General features: G+C 39.7%; 1 protein-coding gene across 1 annotated transcript; it reads right to left on the reverse strand.

Annotated features, from left to right (window-relative positions):
• Positions 1 to 2,406: 2,406 nt before the first annotated feature.
• On the reverse strand, positions 2,407 to 15,199 carry LOC140685971 (E3 ubiquitin-protein ligase TRIM58-like). The gene is made up of 6 exons (XM_072938365.1): positions 14,777 to 15,199; positions 12,290 to 12,385; positions 9,066 to 9,296; positions 7,133 to 7,155; positions 6,938 to 7,038; positions 2,407 to 2,993 (listed from the first exon to the last, which is right to left on the reverse strand). The coding sequence occupies exons 1-6, from the start codon at positions 15,197 to 15,199 to the stop codon at positions 2,407 to 2,409; spliced, it is 1,461 nt and encodes a 486-aa protein (XP_072794466.1).
• Positions 15,200 to 23,941: the final 8,742 nt, after the last annotated feature.

The following is a 23,941-nucleotide window of genomic DNA, read 5'->3' on the forward strand; positions in this document are numbered from 1 at the left end:
GAATTCTAGATAGAGTCTGAAGGTAGAGCCAACAAGGTTTACTGATGGAATAGATATGGGAAAGTGAAGTCAAGAAAAGAGTTAACCAGATTTTTGGCCTGAATAATTAAAAAAAAAAAAAAACAAGAGTTACCATCCACTGGAGAAGCCTCTGTGTACTGTGTGATTGTGTGTGTCTGCACGTGTGTGTGTAGAAAGGATGGAGAAGAAGGTAAAGGGAAAGCAAAGGAATAGATATGCATTTGAAGAATTTTGCTGTTAATGAACCAGAATTTCAAAAAGAACAGTGGAAACCCTTTTAGGAATTGGGAAGGGGTCTTAACAGAAATGCACAAAGCTTTGTGAAGTTTGGAATGCAAGGGCTGAAGCAAGATTTAAGTTGGTTTGGTAACTAACATAAGTCATGATTCTTATCACAATGAGGTAACAGGGTTAAAGGGAAGTGGAGACTAAGATGTTGGCTTTCTCAGTAGGGAGGGGGCATTCACGGGACTGCCTTCTCACCCTCCGAGGAGAGCAGAAGGCCTGGGCCCATGAGGCTTCCTCGTCCCAGTGAATGGGTGGAGCTCCCAGGGGTGGCGTGATCTTAGACCATTGATTCTGTCCCTCTTGTTCCTACGGAGAGGGGGCTCTACTGGTCTGAGTGTATGTTCTCTGTCATGGAGTGCGGGCCCTTAGTGACCAGTCAGGTGTTGCACGAAGTTGCTTGGCCCCATTTAAGCCCTGGTGATGGCGAAGCATGAACTGAGACCCAGGGTCTTCTGCTTGGATCATGAAAGGAAGAGACCTGAGGCAGGTATGCTATATAAAGTATCAACAAGAGGAATGTAAGTGCACATTCTTATCACTTCAGTTTCCAAAACAGAGGGCGGAATTGTTTGCTTGTGATCAAACATAAATGTATCAAACACGAACGTATAGAAATGTTTGTTGAACACTAGTCTCCATCAATAAAGAATGTAGAGCCATCTGGAAATATAGTTTGACAAAACTTCTCCATTCCTAAAATTATGATGATCCATAATTCTCCTTCAGAAACAATGTCTGAGAAGAAACGTGTTAAAAATATAGAAAAAAAACTAAGCTAGTAATGTTATTGCAAAGTAAGTGGAAGATCTTAGTCAAAGAAATCACTTTGGAACAGGAAAGCTCCTTAAAACTGAAGGTAAAGTAAAGGGAGAGGATTACAGTCTCAACAGATTATTACTGGGATGATCTTATTTAAATTTTCCATTAATTAGTAATTATTTAGCATATTTAAATATTTAGCATTGAATCATTTTAGCATTTGGCTAGCAATTATTAGATATAAAGATGGCAACAAAGTTAGCTTTCAATAATTTTTAAGCAATTGGAAAAAAAGAATTTTGTTGAAAATGTATAGAAAATTCTTTAAAAATTAGTGTAATATTATTTTGTTTCATCATTATGGTCATTTTTATATTGAATTTAAGTAGTAAAGTTGAATTTAAACAAATCATATAATTCATGACCTTAATTATTTACCAAATCATTGTGAGATCTGTATCATTGCTCTATGTATAGGAATCATATTAAATAGTTAAAGACTGAGAGAAAAAGAGATTATTTATTTGAGGTCTTACAGCTAGTAAATGGCTAGGTCAAAGAATTCATTGAATCAGAATTTTGAGCAATTTCTAATGTAAAAAAAAAATCTACACAAAGATAAGAAAGTTGCAAAGGGGTATGGCGTGGGACTCGCTGATATTTGAATCATAGGAATGAATGTCATCATTTCCCAAAATTGATCCCTGAGTAAAGACAATTTAAAGAGTAATGGAATATAGTCATAGGAATCATAAGTATATAAAGAAATGGTTGTTAATATACTAATTTAGGAGGAAATGGAAGGTGACAGTAAGAAGTATAAAGCGAAAAAAAAAAGAATCAATAAAGAGAAAAAGTGAGAAACAGAGTAAGAAGAGAAGATGGAAAATAAGGAGAAACAGAATTATGGATCTGATGCTAGAACGATACTGGACTGTTCTAAACCAATTTAAGAATTGCCATTTCTAATTCTTAATATGTGGAAAACTTGGAATGAAAGAATTTTAGGAGTGAGACATTATAGTAAATATATAGATATCTTTGTTTAATACAAGATCCATTCATTGGAAGAAAACCTCATCAAGAAAGCGTGTTGGTGCCATCTCGGAAAAGAGTGATAAGATTGTCCCAACTCCAAAATTATTATACTACACAATCCTCTTCCAAATGCAAATATTTTGTATGTTCTCTGTTGCCCCTATGGGAGAGTTCCCATAGTGACCAGAAGTAAAGTGCTAACGTAAATGGGGACATTTACTGAGCCTTCACATATGTATTTCATCCTTTCTACTCCGGGAAGCTTTGCCAGGCTTGGGGGTGTATCTCAGGAACAGAATTTTAGGAACGGTCATCTCTAACGTTAGCACAGTCAAAGCGAGCTCTGGACGCCCGGCTTTCTGACTCCACTTCCATGATAGGCGGCAACGTTATTGGAGTCGTGTCACAGATGAAAAAGTAAGGTCGAAGGAAACCAGAGAACAGATGGTTGAATGTGTAGATGTAAGACCCAATTGTGACGTTGTAAAAGGAGATTTCACCTGCTTCATAGTCCAAGAAAATCCCAATGCGACGCGGCCGTTCCAGGTGGAGGAGAGGCCCTGGTGGGGAGGCAAGGACCAGGTACTCACTCCCTTTCAGTAGCCACATGGCCCAGACCCCATTCTCCGGAGATGGTGTGGTTTCCCCCTTTCTTGACACCGTGTCTTGACAGACACCTAACCCCCATTCTGCTTTTTCTCCCACCACGACTTCCCAATAATGTCTCCCCGATGAGAAGTTCTGCAAACCCAGGATGCAGGGCCATGTGTCAAATCGCTCAGGGTTGTTGGGGACATCCCTCCACAGTTCTCCGTCCTGCACGCTGCGCAGGTCTGCGGTCAAGAGGAGGCTCGGATGTGCTGTGGCAGGATCCAGTTTTATGTCAACTGCAGAAAGAATTTTGTGGAACACGTAAAAAAACAGAACATATTTGTGAAAACTTATAAAGCCAGGATATTGAGGAAAAGAGTCACACCATCCTCACTCTCTCTAACAACCCCTAGAGATAACAAAGTAAGTGTATCACATTGCAGATTAATGAGTAGGTGCTTTATTGCTTTTGGGTGTATTCCACTGCTACCCCGGCATAATCCAGGGCTCATTATAGTTCCCAATTAAAATGTAACCATTGATTATATGACAGACCAAGTATATAACCATTTAGATTCCTTTTATCTCTATCCAAAGCATTTGGGTGTTCTTAGGAAGATCTGCATTTAAATAAAATTCACAACTCCCTTGGGATGATTTCTTTTTTTCCCTCAAAGCCTATAGAAAAATTTCCTATGATATTCACATGTTTCAATTCGTTTTAAATTCAGATTCAGCTTAATATGAAATTGACCGCTTTCAAAGCTATGTTACGATGGTAGGCAGAATTCTACAGTGAGTCTCATGACCTTCAGACCATGGTGGTACTCTCATGATTACGTTATATTGCATGAAAAGAGGGAGGTGATCTAAGTTTCGTTGGCTATTGGGCTGGTGGCAGAAGGGAAAATCAGAGAGGTTCAGATTTCATGAGTCATTGTTGCCTCTGAAGATGGAGTGGAATCCGTGAGGAGAAAGGTTTGGTGATCTCCACACAAGGAGACGGGGATCTCAGTCCCACAAGGAAATGCTTTATGTCAACAAACTGAATAAACCTGAAAGTGGATTCTTCCCCAGATCCTTCAGAGAAGCCCAGCCTGGCCAGCACCTTGATTTTGATCTTATGAAACCCTATGCAGAGAAGCCTGCTGAACTTATGTGGGCATCTGATCTAAAGAACTGTGAACTAATAAATGGATGTGGTTTTAAGTAACTAAATTTGTGGTAATTTGTTACACAGCAGTACAAAACCGACACTGATACTATGAAGTCCCAGTGAGATTATTATGAAACCTTATTTGTACCTCTAATTAATAAGTATATCTATTTATGAAATGAACAAGGAAGGGTATAAAATATTCAGTATCTTTTCTTCATAAACATTTAAAAATAGTAAATTTTGTTAATCATATTTTTGTTTTAATAGAATAATCACACATATTCATAAGATGACTGTTATTCTTACTTGTCTCTAAGCCACTTCTGGTGACCTTTTAATGACAGTCAAACCTGAGAGTGTCACATAAGTAATACATCATCTATGCTATCCCACGTAATCTCCCTCAAGGTAGCCATTATTATCCTCACATTATAGACGGGAGACTCAAGAGTCCAAGAGATTATGTGATTTTCCCAAACTCTAGAGACCATAAAGTAACAAGAATTGAAAAGAACTGTGGAATTGTTTGGAATTGTGCTAAGTCTATTTAGTATATGTCACGTCTTTATACACCATTCCCAATCCAGCCCACTTCTTTGCTCCTTTATAAGAAAATAAATCTGTGAAATGGTTGTTAATACACCAACCTCCAATTCCCGTCCCTACCCTACCAAGATAGAGTAATACCCTAAACAAACTGCCCTTTCTTCCCAATTACCCACACACTGGAAAGCAATCAGTCCTTAGATTTCACTTGAAATGACTTTTCTGTAGCGTTTTGACACTGTTAAGAATCTCTCTGACCTGGAAAAATTCACTTCTCTTTCCAAAGACAGCACCAGTCACCATACTTTCCCTCCCTCTCCACTAGCCACCTTTTCTGGTCTCCTTTGCTGTTTTCTCCTCTTCTCCTCCATCACTGCTCCTGGATAAGACGAAGATCTCAGGACTGCGACCTCTTTTCTCCTGCTCAGCTCCCTCCTGCTGTGTTCTTGGCCTGATAGGCTCATTGCTTTCATTACGTTCCATTCATAAGCTTACTACTTCAGAAAATATATCTCTAGCTTACCCTTTTTTTCCTGGCACTCAGTATTTGTAAATTCATCTGCCAACGTGACATCAACATTTGGATACTTAACATTCATCACAACATTGATGTGACCGAAACCCAACTTCCCTTTTTCTGCCTCACCTGCAGCTTTACCTGTCAATGTACACAGCAACTTCATTATGTTAATTCTAGCGTTCTAAATCTTAGAATCATTCATGGCTTTTCTCTTTCTCTGACACCTCCTATTTAATCCAGGATATCTGCCTTCAAAATATACCAAGATTCTGTCCATTTCTCAGCACCCCCCATATCCAAGAGACAGTCATCTCTGACTGAATTATTACAAAGGCTCCTAACTGACTTTCCCACATCAAGCTCTGACTGTCTGTAATTTATTCTCAATGAAGTACACACAGTGATGCTTACAAAACATTAGTTCTGTCATGCTATTCCTCCATTGACAGCTTTAAAATGTCCTATTTCATTCGGAGGTAAAGCATCTGGCCCACAGTGGTCTTCCTGTTGGATCCTGCACTATGGGGGCTTTCTCGGTCTCTTCAGCTCTCCCCTCACTCACTCCACCACAGCCTCACAGACGTCCTCAAAGCTCCTGAAATGTAACTCCCATACTTCCATTTCAGGCCTTGTCACTCACTTCTGCTGCCTGGAATACTTTTCCTCCACATCAGGTATTTGCTGAAGTTACCCCTTACCGAGCGAAGTTTTCCTTGCCCATCAAATTCAAAATCAGATGCTCTAACCCCAGAAATCCTGGCCACCCTTAATGTATTCTCTTTCCCCCTATATTCTGTATCATCTCTTAACATTCTATGTATTTTGCATAATTTAAGTAAATATTTGCAACATGAAGCTGGAGATTTGTAAGATTTTTGTTGTTTTTGTTCCATGATATGTTCCAATACTTCAAAGATGGCCAGCATAAAATACACAGTATTTGCGGAATTGCCTAATTAATTATTTAATTTAATAAAAAGAAATGGTAATCTGAAGACACTGATGATTGCAATGACTCGCAACATTTCACATAGTTAGTATATATTAATCTGCCCATCAGAACATGGATTAAATCACTGAACAGGACTGATAATGAATTTTCTCATCATGCGACAAAGTTCTTTCCCAGCGAGTAATAAAACCACAACTTAGCCCCACAGTCTGTTTTCATTCCTTGCTATAAATTGAATATAAAAAAGAAATTAAATGTACTGATCTGCTTTCAATAAACAACATGATCAGACCATACAAACTAATTTATAACACCACAGTTATTCCTATGTAAATATAATTGACTGAATAGTTTTGGATTTACTGATTAATTTAAGCAATTTATCAAATTGCCAAATAATAAAAATAGCCCATACCTTGTATTATTTGATGCACCATAGTGCTTTCATATACTGATGGCTTTTTTTCTGCTTTCAAACATGTTTCATTTAGTCCTCCAAACAGTACAGCATTTTGCAAGGAAATGGAGATTGGCTGGAATGAATGTTACTTCTATCACAGTTAAGGTCACTTTTAAACCCTACGGTTCTAACCAAATGTAGCTTATGTGGATGCCTGTGACTCTGACAGTCTTTAGGACTAGTCACCAAATATCAAATATCCCAATACTCTTTTTCTGAGCCTGGTGCCCTCTCCCTTCCCCCCTTTCATAGTGTGGCATGACCATCAATAAAACCTTCAGGGAAGCCCTGAGGCCACTTCAGCAAGGGATGCTTTAGGGGCGGAGCCTGATTCACCATAACCTTGCCCCTTCCCATGACTGTCAGCAATGGCAAGGAGGTGGGGCTCTGTCTGCACGGGTTCCCAAGGTGAGATGATGTGAAACAAACGCGTCCAGAATCAAGTAATAAACCAGTAACATGATCTCAAAATAAAACTGCTGATTTTCGCCTCTAACCACTGGGTGCTGTTTGTTACTGCAGCGTGACTGGTACAGGAATAAACCGCTGTTAACAGCCACACCCCAGGCACCATAGGTCCTCAGGCTCTAAAATGCAGCTTACCTTGGAACTTCCTCAGCATCTCCCTCATCCCAGGAATGCAGCACATTGTCTTCAGCCCCACGGGGATGGGCTCTGGTTCCAGCCGTGGGACACTCTTACTTCTAAGGGCACAGAACAGAAAGCTCTTAGGAGGGTTATCTCGACAACCACCTCGGCCTCTCCCAACCCCTTCTCTGATGCAGAAAGTAAACATACCGGCTCAGGGCTCCTCCCACACCCTGAAAGTGAAAGAGAAACACAAGCAGATGTGAGTCAGGCCTCCAAACTACTTTTGACAGATCGGGGACACACCATGAACATCTCTTTAGGAATTATTGGAAATCATTAACTATTAAGATAAAACTACAGGACACATGAACCTCTCTGCATGAAAGCCAAAAACAGGCTGCTGTTGACTTTTCTCGTGAATTTAAAATAATGTAATCTGTTAGCCTCTATTGCAATAAAATCAGACTACACAGAGTTGAGGTTAATTTCTCTATCTACTGATTTAACTATTTTCTGAATTAATAATTCTGACATTTGACATTTTAATGAAGAGTTACACTCTGTAAGTGGACTTAGGGTAAAAATAGATTCCAAATATCTGCAGAAATTTATTTGAGAAACAGTGAAAGGTACAGACGTAAAATGCCACTCTCATTGTCCCTGTAAGAAAACCCTAAATTCCTCATTCTTGGAACCAACATACCATATCTTTGGACTCATATGTGATAAAATAAAGATAAAAGTCATTAATATCTAGCAACATTTTATCTTAAAATAGATTATTAAATAATTCACCTGTATTATGTTTCCTCAATCCCTCTAAAAATAGCCACCTGTCGAATTAATTTTGACGGGGCATAAAAATAAGGAAATTATCATCTTTACCTTCCATGGGAATGATAAGGCTTTGTGTTTGGCCATTAAGGGGAAAATGTAACTTACTGGTACTGAAGATGAAAGGGAAAAGAGCGTATGAAAATGAAAATAAATTATTTGCAAATATATTCTCCCTAAGATTTGTATTATGAAACATTTTAACATTCATTCAGCCCTAATAAATGTTCATTTGAAATCAGCTGTGCTTTGAGATGTGATGAAACAATGAATGTTATTGAAAATGCCAAAGTTCTTGGGCTTATGTACTGTCTGAAATTTAGAAAATGTATTCCTGTCTGTCAGCTCGCTCACTTGGAAGTGGGCATTGCAAAAATAATACTAATAAGGTTTTCTGATATATAGATCTATTGAAGACAAAGAGGGATAAATTACATAAAAATGCTTTGAAAATTCATTCATTTAATACCACCCCCGCCCAACATTGTGACTAGTGCTATTAGTCACAATACTTTTATGAATTACTTAGTACTTGTATGAATTACTTAGTTCAAAAATCCTTAAAGGAGTCATTGGGGATGAGATATAATAAAGTGTGCCCAGAAATTTCTATTGCAGTGAATTCTATCATGATAGCATGCATTCAGTAATAATGATGACTTTCTCAATTCACTTGGGATTTAATGCCTTCAGGGAGGATTAAAAGGAAATATTTCCTTTTCTCTGTTATTTTCTGTCCACTCTATAATCTCAAATATACTGAGCAAGCTGCATGGAGCCCAAGAAATCGCTCCCCACCCAGCCTGGACCGGGCAAGACAACAGGGCTAGAAAATTAGCATTTGCCTTAAAAATTAACAATGCACATTTCAAGGTGAACAATTTAAAATGTTACTCCTACTTGTAGCCATTGGCACTAAAACAGCTGAACAAGATTTTTGGGGCTGGCCGTCACTGAAATACAGCAATATTATCACTGACGGATTGTGAGGTTTTAAGAAGTGTTTCTCAGGTAGCATGCTGTAATCATCCTTTTTTTATTCAGTTTAATATTATGTAAATCATTAACTTTAGTTTTAAAAATATTTCAGTTTTTGTCTTTAACATGGACTATTTTGTATGATTCTCTAGGGTCCCTTCAGATCCTGATGCTAGGATTGAAAATGAAGATGCTTTCCAAATAAATCCTAGAGTGCTATTTTCCTGAAGAGCATAAAAGCCGAAGTGATTTGTCCCTGAAAGCTCATCTGTCTGTCCCCTTGGTCTCAGGTCTGCCCCTCCCTCCCCTCCCAGGTACCCAGCCTCACCTCCAGCAGACCCAGCGCTGGGCGCTGGCTTCTTTCCTGCAGCTCCCCTGCCAGCTCCTTCAGAGCCCTGCTCTGCTGGGCCAGCCGGTTCTTGCTCTCTCGCAGCCTCTGTAGGGTGGCTCTCTCTTCCTCCTCCAGTCTCCTGAGCTGCAGTTGCTCCTCCAGGGCCAGGAAGCCACGGTATTTTTCAAACTCCGACCGGAAGCGCTGCCTCTGTGTTTCCACTTTCTCCTGAAGTGACGGAGCCCATCAAACCATCAGCGACTGGGGCAGAGTGTCTGACTCTCTACCTTCATGATGAAGCTGGAGGGGACGCTGTCTGGAGCGATCTCATCCTCATAACTATGAACTGATCCACTGTATTTTAACAACACGTAGAAACCAGAGGCGACTCACCAGAAGCTTGGTAGACTTTGAGAAAGACTGTTGGATGTGAATTCCCATTTCCATGGACTTGAGGGCAAGGCACTTTTATATTCAAGTTTTAGTATCGTAAATGTGGCAAAAGAAGATCGGGAATTCAAATATGCTATCTATTAAACTGTTGAGCAAAGTGATTAGCATAGCATAGTTGCACAACAGATGTTAGAATTTATTACTAGTGTAATGAGAACTGTGTGTAAAAACCTGAAACACGAAGAGAGATTAAGGAGACTTGGATTTGTAAATAAGAAAAGGTTCAGGGATTAGGAAATACTCCTCAGCAAAGTGGTAATCCTGAAACTGTGAGGCTAACATTCTCTGCAGAAAGAACTAATTTACGTAACTTCAAGGAATTCATGTCGATTTCTACCCAAGTCTCACATTTGCCATTTTTTAGTGGACCCAAGGAGCTAGGTGCTTGTCAAAGGAATGATTTCGATGAGCCCAGACATTTACTCCTTCCCATACATAGAAAAGCACTAAATTCTTTAACCTGAGATATCTGGTTTTCTTTAACAGTAATCTTTTAATGTTCCGACTACCTGGTCTTTGTTGTAAACCTCCTATATATCCTGCCTCCTCCCCCACCTCTTTGGAGCAGTCCCTCAGAGCGATCTGAGAGGCTGTCATCCCAGCTCGAGCCCTCAGAAATGTCCTCCGAATAAAATTTAACTCTTAGCTTTTAGGTTGTGCATTTATTTCAGCCGACAGGAACATACTTTGATACAGCATCAGTGTATCTAAATTTTATTCTCTTAAGATTGGTAGGTGGAAAACTAGCTTTACACTGAGTATACGAGGCAAATTATCCTCCCACAGTCTCCCCACACTTCGAATTCTCTGGCCCATTATTAACTATTATAACATCTTGGTTTGATTAAAGGACATAAGCTGTTACCTTTAAAAAAAAAACTCTAATAATAATTTTCCCCAAATTTCCTAAGGCTCAACTCCTTCCTCCAATTTCCCATTTCTACCCCCTTCTGCCACTTTCTAAACAAGTAGATGCACATCATACTGACCGCTTTAAAAATCAACCACCTGTGAATTCCATATTCTGACCTGAAAGGTACAACTCGGTGAATTTCTCCCCCAGGCCTCATTTTAGAGGCTGTGCTAGTGAGGAGTGGTGCTAACAATTCTGTCACTGAAAAAAGTAGAATTATATTTGGGTCATGAGAGATGACAGGGTGAGAAGGGGGTTAGTTGTAACTCATTGTTCCCTCACATCACCCTTTTGAGTATCACAATTATATCTACAGATGGAGAAAGGCAAGGGTTTTCATAGAATTTAGACTTCATTTCATGAAGCACAGGCTTGTTGCCTTTGGCTCACTAGGATACATTCTTAAAGCTAAAATCGTGCAAGTTTACGGGGCTTAGAACAGGGAGCTTAGAATCATCTCTACTCTAGAATAATCTGTGGCAGGTTTTAAAAAATGTAGGAATCCAGATCTCAGATATGGAGTTTCTGGTTTTGTAAACTTGTGGTTAGGTCAAAATTAAAAACAATTTACTTGGACTATTTGCCTTCAAAGAACAAAAATTATCAATAAATGTCCATTTCCATTAACTTTATCTATAGGATATGTAACTATGGGAAAGATAAGACATATCACAGAATAAGAATATAGCAAAAATAATCCTTATGAACATATCTATCAGAGGAGAGAGTGTAAGATACAATTTTTTGAGGAAAGAGGAAAGAAAGAACTAAAAAATTATAGAAGACAGTCAGAGAAAAAGGGTTCCTTGGAGAAGTACAAAGAAGAGAAATATTCTACAAAGCAAATTCTATATATGTTGTAATATATACTGTATAAATATAAACACTGATGTAATTTCTATATACAGTTTCTCAATCTTGACCCTATTGACACATGACCAGGTGATTGTTTTTTTGTGATTTTTGGGGAGGAGGGAAGACTGTCCTGTGCATTGTAAGGTGTATTTAGCAGTATTCCTGGCCTTGATGTGTAAGACATGAATAGCAAAACCACCCTCTCCCAGTTCTGACAACCAAAAATATCTACAGAGGAGGGAGGGCACAGCTCAGTGGTAGAGCACATGTTTTGCATGCAGAAGGTCCTGGGTTCAATCCCCAGCACCCCCATAAATAAATAAAAAATAAATAAATAAATAACTTACTTGCTTCCTCCCCCAAAATAAAAATTAAGCAAAAAACACAGGTGATTAAAAACAGTATCTACAGATACTGCAAAATATCTCTCAGAACGCATCACCCCAGGTTCAGAACCCCTCTGTGCATGTTTGTGTATGTGCGTATTTATATAAGTAAGAGAAAAAAGGAGCAGATGAGGTGTAGAAAAGAGAGAAATACATATTTGAATGACTGAAAAGACACTGAAAATTCAGATTATTTTACATATAGTAAGATGATCACTATCAGCCTGTATTCTGTATTTATCAATGCTGTGCAATATTTATTATTTCATTCATCCAACAAAGATGTAATTTTTAAAGCAGGAGGGACACTGCAAGACTCTGATCTAGGTAATAGGAATGCAGCAGTGAGTGACAGCAAGGTCAAGATCAGTAAAGGTTATTTATTCCTAATTTGCATTGGGGTAGTGTTAACAGCGATAAAAAGAACACAGCTGTACAATATTAACTTGAGGGGCTGAGGTGATCCAGAATGATGCTGAGATGTTTTTCTTGGGTACCTATGTAGATGGAGCAAATGTCCTGGGGCAGGGAGGATGGTGGAAGAACGATCCAATGACCCAAATTTGGATCTTTCAGACAAGCTAGCCTCCTGAAGCCCCAAAATATTCTCTTACCTTCCAAATGACAGTCTTCTTCCCCACACTGGCCTCCTGAGTTAAGGCTTCCTCCATCTGTTTCCTCACAAGTTCCTGGGCCATCTGGAGCTTCATCTGGGAAGATACACGGAAGCCGTTACAGATACCCTCATTCAGGCCTTAACGCTGACCAGGTATGTGGGGAAATACAAAGATCAGGCCCTAGGAAGCATAGAAAAGTTTTCAACCTCATTAATACCTGTTAAACACAAACATGTTTTCAAATATTGATGCCAGATATAAGCAAAAATTTATCTAAAAGTGCGTTCATTGCAGCATTATTTTAAATAGTAAAAACTGTATTAACCAAAATATTAAAAATAAGGGAGTGAGAAGAAAACCTATTTTCACAGGATGGAATTAAAATAAGGTGTTGTGGAATATTTAATTACAAGAAATATTCAGAATTTTAAAGAAAATTAAAATAAGTGTATGTCAAGTAAGCTGACATCAATTCTGAACAATAAAAGTGCTTATAATGAATATATAAAAATTAGTAAGAGATCAGTTATGTATGTATAATAAAGTATGTTTAGTAAATGAGATCTCATCTGCCAGTACTTGATTGAAAACTGTTGCTGTTCCTTGTCTCTATATATTTCAGCTTCTTAAAATTATTTATCATTTTATAATCAGAAATGTATTTATTACAATTTGGCCAGAAGAAACCTTGTAAGTTAGAATTTATTAAATAAAAACAGAATGCCATAAATCTCACAAGGGGTAAAAAAAAATAATAATAACGTAAAACTATTAAGTAGTGAATACTAAATCTCTTTTCAACCTTAAGACCCCTGCTAGAGGTCAACACATACATTTTATCTACAGAAAACACAATGATAGATACATACACACATTTTTAAACTCTTCCCAAAGTAATTGGACAGGTCTCCGGAAAAATAAAATAAAGCTGAAGATAAAAACCCAAAGTCTTCCCAAAGCCTTTGAATACATCTTAAACACCAACTGTTTTTAAGGTAATATTTTAATGTAAAGCACACAAAATAGCAGTAGAATCCATGGAGGCACGGAACGAGATGAAGAAAGTGACTTTTTTTTTGGTGTTCAGAAGGAATAAAACACTTTGATATTTATAGGCAAAAGAAATTGTAAGCAAAAGCAAGGAGGCGAAAAGGTGTGGCACGTTTGGGGACAACAGTGATTAGGCTAGTTTTGCTGGACTGAATGACTCGTTAAGACAAGAACTATACAGTAAAGGAGCTTAGGGCCTTGGAAAGTCTTGACTGATGGGCTAAGAAAGTTGGAAGATATTTGGTATTTAGTAGAAAGGTGACTGAAACAGAGAAGAGCTTCCTTAGAAATATGACATGAGCCACACACTCTATGGTACCTTCTGTATCAAAAAAAAAAAAAAGGAAAGAAAAACAGGAGCATACTTCAAAAGTCTAGCTAGAAAGCAGCTACTATCTGAATTTTATAGACAACATTCAAAACCAAGAAGGAAAACCAGGAGGGCCATTTCGCGCTAGGTCCAGAGGGAAGTTGAAGGCCAAAAAAAAAAAAAAAAAAAAAAATCACAAACCCTGATTTAAAACAAAGTTAAATTAATAACAATAATCATAATTATTGTTATGCTTTTAGAAAGTTAATATTTGCACTTTACTTCATTGGGATAGAACGTCAAGGAAATGTCAGTAAAGATGACTTTAACTTCCTTTGTTCCAGCAGCTGTTCCAGATATTGGCAATTCAGTGCGTTCAGAAAATGTCCAAAAACTTTTTGATGAGCTGCAGAATTGTATTCACAGAGTTTCCAATACGAGTCACCTCTTTATTAAGGACACTCACATCATGAGTTCACAAACATATGTTGAGTAGTTAAGGGCCCCTGTGCTTAGCTATTGGATTCTCACTCAGAGGAACATGCATTGGCAGGTTTTAAAGTTAATCAGAGCTTTGTGCTCAGACACTATTCTTAGCCAATGTTCAAACACCAAGGTGGTTTTGGTGACAATATTAATTAACATGGACCTAGACACTATGCAAAAGCAAGGCAATATACAAATAATAGTTATTAGTGAGTGTTTGCAATAACAGTGTGCCCTTGGGGCTAAGAACCAACTGGACAACACAGCCCTCTCCACCAGTGCTATGTGTGGAACCCAGACCATCAATGTCAGGAAAATGAAGACCAGCATGAAATTAAACAGCCAGGGAAAGTTTCGTGGGAGAGAGGGGCACTCTCAAATGATGGTATGTTTCAGACCCTGATCGGGGGTCCCAAAAGGTGGGGTGATCACGGAGCCAAGGCAAGGGGACCCCAATGTGAGCCGTGACCGGGGAGGGTGGGGAGGGTGCGGGGTCACTCGGTTCAGGTGGTGCCACTTGGCTCTGTCCCTGGCGAGGCACTCTGAAGACCTCTGCCTCGGTCGGCCCCCCCTGTTCCCGAATGACACCGCCGGCCCCGGGGAACCGCAGCCCTCCGCGTGCGCGCAGCGGCCCTCACCTGGTAGCACCTGGCGGCCTCCTGCAGCGGCACAGTGTGGTGGCTCCTGTGCTCGGGGGTGGTGTCGCACACCCAGCACAGGATCTCCTGATCCTCCTCGCAGAAGCGGTTCAGCTCCTCGCCGTGCCGCGGGCACTGGCGCGTCCCCGCGGTCCCCAGGCCCAGCCCGAGCTGCCGCACGCTGTCCACCAGGCTGGCCAGCTGCCTGTTGGGCCGGAAGGTCTCCAGCCTGAAGGGCCCCCGGCACTGCGGACAGGCGTAGAGGCCCCCCTGCGTGCTGCTGGCCTTGTCGCAGAACTCGGAGATGCACCTGCGGCAGAAGCTGTGGCCGCAGTCCACGCTGACCGGGCTCTGCAGGAAATCCAGGCACACCGGGCACCTGGCCTCCTGGCACAGCCGCTCCCAGGGCGCCCCCGAAGCCATGGCGGGCGGCGGGCGGCAGCTCTGCTTCCCCGCAGCTGCCGGCACTATCTCCCCCGATGGTCTGGCACAGAAGGGAGGAACCCCGCAGCCTCGGGGGAGGCAGGCACCCGACGGGCTTTTCTTCCCTGGCTGGGGTTCAAGAGTCCAAATGCGCCACACCCAGTAAAGCCGCAACTCAGACCACCTCAACCACAAGGATAAAATGAACATTCTAGTAACTCGGGCCTCCTAGGAAAGGCGTTTCTAACGGAATCCCTCACCGCACCCTTGATGGAGCCTGTATACTAGTGTTTTTTCACTGTGATGTTTTCACTGGAGAATTACTTGGCTCCATTCCCCCTCTTTATTTTCTGAACTGCCCCATGACCTTCTTATCCTTGGACAGCAAAACGATTTCTTTTTTTTTTTTTAATTTTTTTATTGAAAATTCCCTTTTATTAACTTTGTCATCATTATTCCCATAAAAAATAAACTTACTAATTAAAACAAATAAATATTACAATACCAAAAAGAGAAAATAAATAATGAAATAATAGTGTAAATGGAAATGAAACAAATCTACATATTGGTTTGTGATGGTAATGAATAGAAACAGTAACAAACCTTAACTTCCACAAATTAGGAATTGACTTTTTTTTGGGTTTTTTTGACATTTTTTATTGATTTATAATCACTTTACAATGCTGTGTCAAATTCCAGTGTTCAGCACAATTTTTCAGTCATTCATGGACATATACACACTCATTGTCACTTTTTTTCTCTGTGATTTGTCATAACATTTTGTGTATATTTCCCTGCGCTATACAGTGTAATCTTGTTTATCTATTCTACAATTTTGAAATCCCAGTCTATCCCTGGGATTAGGAAGGGACAGCAAAACGATTTCTTAAAATCTTTTTTCAAACTTCATTTTTTTTCTATGTCCCGTTAATTAGCCCATGATAAAGAAATGGGTAGACGGGTTGATGGAGAGATGCCTGAAAAAATATGTCTATAATAACAATGGTTCTACAGCCCAACAGTTCAGAGCATTTAAATCCTATGATTGTTGCAAAGCATGTCCTGGAGGTTAAGGCATTGGTTAGAAGGAGTCATTCAAGCACAGCCCATCAGTGCTGTGGTGCCTGTGAGGTGGGGGAGGCTGAGAAAGACATAGAAGAAAAGCAGGATGATTTGACAAAAAGGGTGTGATTCCCTACTCAGGATGGATATGGTCAGGTCATTAGGTCATCCAGGAAGTAGACGAATGTGGGAAGTGACTGTCATCTGCACAAGATGTAATTTTCAGTTTGTTGAGTTTGAAGTGATTGACAGGCATGCCTGTAGCAAATCATTCAATCTGTTTCTCAGCCAGGCTGCCAGGATCTCAGACACAAAGGTCAGCAAAATACACATGGCCTGGCTCTTCAAGGGAACCTTAAAACCCATCAAGGAGAACTCATACCTGGGGGAAAGGACACTCAACAGTGATGCAAGAAGGTGACAGAAGTCTCTGAACTAGTCGGGGGGGTCAGGATTGGGCCCTCGGGGAGCTCTAACTTAATAACTGAAGGGCGAGTGCAAGCAGAAAGCAGGAAGCAGGGCTCTGGCAAGCAGAACATTCAGAGGGCACAGAGTACACAAACTGAGCTACTGCTGAAGGGAGCAGAATGTGCCCCATGACATGAGGCAGCCAGGCAGGCTGGTGTGTGTGCCAGATGGGGAGGAGCTGCGGCAGATAAGGTCCCAGTGAGAGGCAGGGCCAGATGACTCAGGCCCTTGCAGATCCTGTGAGGTTTGTGGGTCCTCATCCCAAGGGCCAGGGCTTGGCCTGGAGCGTTGGTGGAGGCCAAGGTTTTGAGGCCGTCTGCCTAAAGGATAGATGAATAATTAAAGTAGATAGATTTTTTGTTTTTGAGAACAGAGACCATTATGAGCAGAATAAAAGATGTAAAGTTAGAAAAGAAAAGGGCAGAGGGCTCTTTAAGAGAAAAGCCGACTCTGGCCTCAGGCTGAAGGCTGTGTCACTTGCTAGATAAGGGGCTTTAGACAAGATTCTGTCCCAAACTTCTTCTAAAATCTGAAGACATTGTTAGTGCCACTCATACAGGGCTGTTCAGAGGATTAAATAAACTAACAGATATCACACATTGGATACAGTTCTTGGCATGTAGTAAGTGTATTTAATTAAAGAAAAAACAGAGGGAGGATATAGCTTAAATGGTAGAGCATGCACGAGATCCTGGGTTCAATCCCCAGTACCTCCTCTAAAAATAAATAAACCGAATTACCTCCCCATCATCGCCAAAATTTTTTAAAAATGCAATACTGATTTTTTTTTAAAAACTTAAAGAAAAAAAGAAAAGAAATAGAAAAATGAATGGAAGAAAGATAGACAGAATAGAAGTAGATTTTTGTCTATGTTTTCAATACTGAATTCCCAGTACCTTGAAGAGTGGCTGGCATAGACAGGCACCCGATAAATACTGGTTAAATAAATAAATGAATAAATGAGTGAAAAGAATCAGTATGGTTTATCCTAGAAGACAGTAGAAGAAAAATTTCAAAGATGACCATATTATGTCAAATGTGAAGATTCTTTTTTTTACATTTTACATATATGCTTTTGATTTTTGTTTATATTGCTCTGATTCTCGAAGAAGCTAGAACACATTTCTGTTTTATTTGCAATAAAACAATAATAATAATAAAGCAATATATTGCTCAAATGTATGGAGGAAGTAATAGCTCAGCTCACCTGAAGGCAGATTTCCTAGTGCCTAAGAGGCCGAGGGAAGGTCATTGGCCTTGGGTGTGAGAGTCAGGGTTGTTTTCAAGAGGGTGAGATGGACTGGCTGTGCTGAGGTCAGATGGTACTTCTTCCCTGACTGGTTCTAAGATCACTGAATTTAAGCTGTATTTTGCCTCTAGCATTGGGAGGCTAGGAATGAGATCTCTACCACTGTTCTTTAAGAAACAAAAAACAAAAATAAATAAACTAGAATAGAATAGAATAGAATAATAAAATAAATAAATAAATAAAATGAAATAAAATAACATAAAATAAAATTCCTTACAGCCTTACAGGCTGTTTGTGCAGGTAAGTCGTGGACTGGATCATAAGTAGATGTCATTGTATTGACAAATGCTATGTGAAATTCCTAGCTGAGCCCTTTCTTGTTTAATAGGGTTGGTCTAAATTAAATTGGTATATCCTCCTGATGGTTCTTCTGAGGTGAATAAAACACATCCGGTTTGTTTTGCTGACACAGTCATATTTTGGTGCAGCCTCTCCTGTATTTTTACCCTAACTCGATTCTCTGACTCATTTAAGGGTTGCATGGCTCCAAATCTTTTAGTTAATGTCCTCACCGCCTGCCATCATCCGTCTCTGATAATCTACTCCGTATGTATCCTGCCTTCTCTGACAGTACAGGATCCTCTGCCTCTGACCATCCCTCGCCGCTCACCTTTCCTAACTTCTCTTGGCATCGTGGCTTTGAGCTCCTGAAACCGTCTCTCCAGGGCATCCATATTTTCTTTCTTAGCCTGAGTCTTTTTCAACAAGGCTCTCAGCTCTCTTTGGCCCCATCCTTGCCTCAGCTTTGGGGATTCAATCTCAGCCCACTCTGTAATAAAAGAAAAAAAATAAAAAACAGCCAGGACAAACCTCAAAAGCAACTGACACAGCCCTCTTCTTCCTGCCCGTGGTTTTCAAAAGGATCTCTGCTGGTTTTCATTTCAGCAGTTGCATCCTGCATTTTTATTGTTCCTTTTCCCCTGAGGCTGTATTGACCATTCCCTGAGCTAAGGCTATCTAACGTCCTCTGTAGACACAGCCTCAGCTTTTGCTGGCTGGGTAAGGGGTGCCCACATCCAACGTGCCTCTGGGCTTCTGTGGACAGAATTCAAAGAGAAAGCTTGCAGCGGAGGAGGCTTCTTGTGAGTGAGAAGCAAGGGTTTCTAAGACACTGATGGGTGCAGTGGCAGAAAGGCTGGCCTGTTTCCCAGCACAGGAGCTCCGATCAGCATGTGTACCTGTTAACAAAAGTAGATTTATTCAGTCATGTTAGATTTAAGAATTTTTTTTAATGATTTGATGGGTCCAAGGACAAGAATGTATATGGTTCATATTTTCATTTCAAAGTCCCTGCACTCTAGGTCTGGGTAAGTAAGGGCCCACTATAGCTTCTGGGATAAATGAATACATGCCAGGTCTTGTGTGAGATTTGTAGTCACTCTTGGAAGGAGGTGTTGTAAACTACACGCACACATTAAATATGAAGAATTCCAGATGTGAGCAAAAGCAAGGTGTAGAAATGGACTCTGTCTTAACTCCAGTTCTGGGTCTAGTGTGAGATGATGCTTCTGGTGTGCTCTGCAGCCCTCAGCAGGACCCTCATTTTCTTTCTGCAAATATGCAGCAATTACAAAATCTGGATTTGGGATCAGATATGAAAAACCACCCCACCCAAAACCCTGGCCAAGAGTAGACTGTTAGGCAGTCCATAAGTGGGGTTTAATTCTTTTTCCAAAATTTAAACAGCGTGAGAAAAGACCTATGATGTAAATTAGCCGTAAAATTGTCTGCTAAAAAAACAAGGTTTACAGACTATATGAAATGAGCTGCAAATATGCCAGGATATAGGTTACAGAGTCATAATTCAATTACACTGTCCCATGTGTGGGACACGCAGGAAGCTTGTAAGGTAAGATTAGGAATCTAATTCTGGTAGACTGCACTATAGACACTTAAAAAATATATTTTTTGTCTGAACGTTCTTTCCTCCTTCAAGTTTTCTAAAAAATATGTACGTGAATCATGCAACATCATTTTATGTTGAATATGTTTTAATTATACTAATTAAATCAAACATCAATAAATGATGAATTATGTCATCCTACTCCCGTCAAACCATAGTGTTTATGTAATTCACTGGTGAATTCTAATGTGTACATGAGCCCCAAGCACACAGTAGGTACTAAATGCATATTTGCTGAATAAATAAGTGATCAGAAAAAAAAACCAAAGTGCAATTTTAATTTTTTTCCTTTTTTATTTATTCAATCTTTTATTATTTTTTTAAATTAAAAGACAAACATTTAATTTAATGATAAATATTAATAAATGTGGTCTTCTTAATTAGACAGACTTCCATACACGTGCATTCTTTTTTAGTCCTGTTCTATGACGGATGGGTTTATGAACTTTTTCATTTCCAACTCATGTCCTAATACTCAAAGTCAGATACTGCATTTTCTTTGTTAAATTGACAGATTCGCACTCACAATGAGCTTGGGTACAGATTGCTTCAAATGAATAAATGAACTACTCCGCAGTCATAACTTTTTTTTAATTTAGCCACATTTGTAATTTAAGTTTGATGGAGAAATGCCATTGAACAAAAAGCAGCTGTCATACATTCAGTCCTCAATATAGGTCACCCACTAATTATATGATTCCTAGATTTTTTTTAAAAACACTTTTTTGTTTGATTCAAATTTAGTTCAACATAACTGGGACCCATCCTAAATTAAATTTTTAGAAAAGCACTTCCAAAAGAATATAAGGATCGCATCTCTCCCAAGTGTGTTACTGACATCTAAGCCTCAGTGGAAAGAGCTGAATCTCAGAAGGTTAGTTCCATTGTTTATTAACTTGACTGGCAAATTACAGAAGAATATCTGGGGAACAGGATTCTCAGAAGGGCCAGGTCCCCAAGAAACCCAGAGTTACTGAAAGGAGATGTCTGCTCAACCCCGAACCAAACTCCAGCTGAAGATGGCAAATTCCCGCCCGCATGGAAAAAGCACAGTCCGCATTTGGGTTACAGGAAAGCAAGGCAGATCCTGGAGCAGGAACAATTTAGGGCCCTCCATCCTGGGGAGACTGGCAGGTAGGAGGGATTCGTGTGGACAGGCGTGAAGTTTTCCAGAAAGAAATCCTCATGCTCTGTGTGTTAGTGTCAATGACACAAATTTTGTTACTTTGGTTGTTGTGGGTGTAGATGCTGAATTCTAAAAATTACTCCTCACTAAGGCAATTTCAGCCTTTGCTAATGCTGATCTATATGGAAACAAAGTAAATGGTCTTGCCCAAGTTATTCAGCATATCAAACTGTAATAACTGAAAAGTAACCAAAAACAAAGTTTTAAGACGCCAAAGTCCATTTGGTTGACTCTAGGCAAGATGGCATGCACGAACAATAACATTCTTGATCATGTAATTCATATATACAATTTATACAAAAAGCTAACATTAGATCTGAGGCTACACTGGTTATTCTGGTACTGAAGTAAACTCAGCACAGCATTTTAGGAATCAAGATTTTTTTTTTTAGTCCAATGTAAGTAAAGTAATTCTAGCAATTGGAAATAATCAGTGAATATTCAGTGTTTCGATAGGTAGTGAGTTCCTCATTACTGGAGGTATTTAAGCAAAGAATGGTGATTAATAAGGTTCAGTTTCCTTGTGCACTTGCAGGTGCATTATGGGAGGGATTTTAGACAGCGAGGAAATTGGGCCAAATGCCTTGCAAACTTAGTCAATCATAAAACAACGCTGTTTTGCTTTCCTGTGGCCTCCCAAAGCAGGCCCTCATTGCTCTCCATGTTTAAATTATTTTTTAATCTACCCATTGTTTATTTTAAATTGAGTCCCATGGGAATATACTTAACAAAAAATGAGAGAAAGATTGGAGAAGCAATGGGAGGAGAGAATAAATAACGCTTACTTATTCTCTGCAAAAGCTTTGGCATGTTTTTCCCCTTTCTAATGCCTTAAGAAATCACATAGCATACAGTTCAACATATATATAAGACAAATCCAGTAATGTGCTCCAGGTAACAAATGCACAGATTTTCAGATTTTGTTAAAATACCGTTCTTTATATGAATTTTTCATGGTCAAATGAAGAACGATATTCCTGGTGATTTTACCCAAGTATGAGAGGAGGAAACAGACCACAGCAAAAACAGTGAACTGAAATGCAAAGCAATGAGTTAGCAGAGCGGTGGAACCCTGAGTGTGAATAAGCTCCTTGTTTGGCTACATTGTTCTATTCACTGGGCGTGTCCGTGGGCTTTGAGCAGAGGAAAGGCTTACATACTCTGTTCTAAAAGGTTCACTCTGGCTGCTTTATTGAGTGTTTACTGAAGAACAGGTGCCTGTGGAGGGGCTGCGAAGAGACTATTGAACCATGCAAGAGAGAGGAAGTGGAATTTTTTTTCCCCTGGAAAGACACAATGTTGTTGTTAAATGGTGATCAGCTTCTGGATACATTTTCTGGTGGAGCCAGGTGATTTTGTTGAGAAATCAGATCCTAGTTCTGAGAGAAACAGGAATCAAATTCAAAGTTTCTGGCCTGAGACAGTGGGAGGATGGAGTGGTTTAATGAGATGGGGTGCGGTAAGGCAGAAATGCAGACTAGTTTGTGTTGCTTCACATGTTGATTGGACATGTCAGTGTGCCTTTCAAATAGGGCAGTTGTTTACATAAGGCTTATATCTGAGCTTAATTCACACATTAGGGTGCTGAAGGCCAAGTGATGGCACTTGAAGTCAAGAGACTGCATGAAACCATGAGGGAAGTGAAGTAGATTGAGAAGTATTTAGCCTCAAGGTCATTTGCAGGTTAGAGGATGTAGAGATGCTAGAGAAAGCATGGATAAATTGTGAAAAGACAAGGCTGCAGTGGAACTCAGAGAGCACGTAGTTGTGCACGTTGATTGACAAGAGCATACCCAGGAAGAGGGAAGGATCAACTGTGCAATGCTGACAACACATCAAGAAGACTGGGAATGAGAATGTACGATTGATTGGAGGGCAATGGTGCAGCAGAGTGGTTTTGGTGTAGTGGTGAAGGAAAAAACATAATTCAGTGGATTCAAGTGGGCATACAAATAGCTAGGGAAGACAACACTTTTAAGAAGGGAAGGAGCAAATTAGGGGTTGGGGATTAACAGGCACACATTACTGTATATAAAATAGCTAAACAACAAGGACCTACTCTATAGCACAGGGTACTATATTCAATTACTTATAATAACATAATGGAAAAAAAATCTGAAAAAATATATATATAATTGAATCATTTTGCTGTACACCTGAAACTAATATTGTAAATCAACTACACTTTAATAAAAAAAAATTTAATAAAAAATAAATTTGAAAAAAGGAAAGAAAATGGAAGGAATGAAAATGAACAGACAAATGCAGGTAGAATTTGGAGACTAGAATAGAATCAAGACCTTTTTTCTCAGTTTTGTTTGTTTGTTTGTTGTTTTTAAGGGAGAGAAAAGCAGCCTGCTGATATGCTGAGGAAATGATGCAACAGAGAGGGGGCTGTTGTTGATTCAGGGGAGTAAGAGGGTGGAATGCCTGCAATGGCTTCCACCGTGTGGGAGGGTGCAGGACTTAAAGCATGTGTGGAGGGGTTTGCCTCAAGCTGGTATACACTGTGTATTCAGAGGAAGATGTAGGAAGCAGATGCAAGGGAACTAAAGGTGGTAGGTAGTTGGATATTTCCATTGGAGGATCTCAGTTTTTGTTGTTACTGTTGCTTTTTAATAATAGATCTCTTGCTGAGGGTATAGATACACAACGAGGATGTGTTAGCAGCTTGAAAAGAAGAGAACACATAGAAAACAATCACTGAGGAAATCATTAGCATAAACAGATGAAGGGACTGCCGAATGGTTGCTCCGGGCATTAAGGTCACGCGGGAGTTCATTGGTTGTGAGTTTAAAGTGGCTACGTTATGTG

The sequence above is a fragment of the Vicugna pacos genome, chromosome 15 (assembly GCF_048564905.1).
Source record: "Vicugna pacos chromosome 15, VicPac4, whole genome shotgun sequence".
NCBI lineage: Eukaryota > Metazoa > Chordata > Mammalia > Artiodactyla > Camelidae > Vicugna > Vicugna pacos.

What these genes read in the sequence shown, in the direction of transcription:
- LOC140685971 (XM_072938365.1), bottom strand. Translation starts at nt 15,199, where the DNA reads ATGGCTTCGGGGGCGCCCTGGGAGCGGCTGTGCCAGGAGGCCAGGTGC. An exon ending in AGGCCGCCAGGTGCTACCAG is followed by an intron (nt 12,386 to 14,776) that starts GTGAGGGCCGCT and finishes GTATCTTCCCAG; the next exon opens with ATGAAGCTCCAGATGGCCCA. An exon ending in AGAAGACTGTCATTTGGAAG is followed by an intron (nt 9,297 to 12,289) that starts GTAAGAGAATAT and finishes CCGTCACTTCAG; the next exon opens with GAGAAAGTGGAAACACAGAG.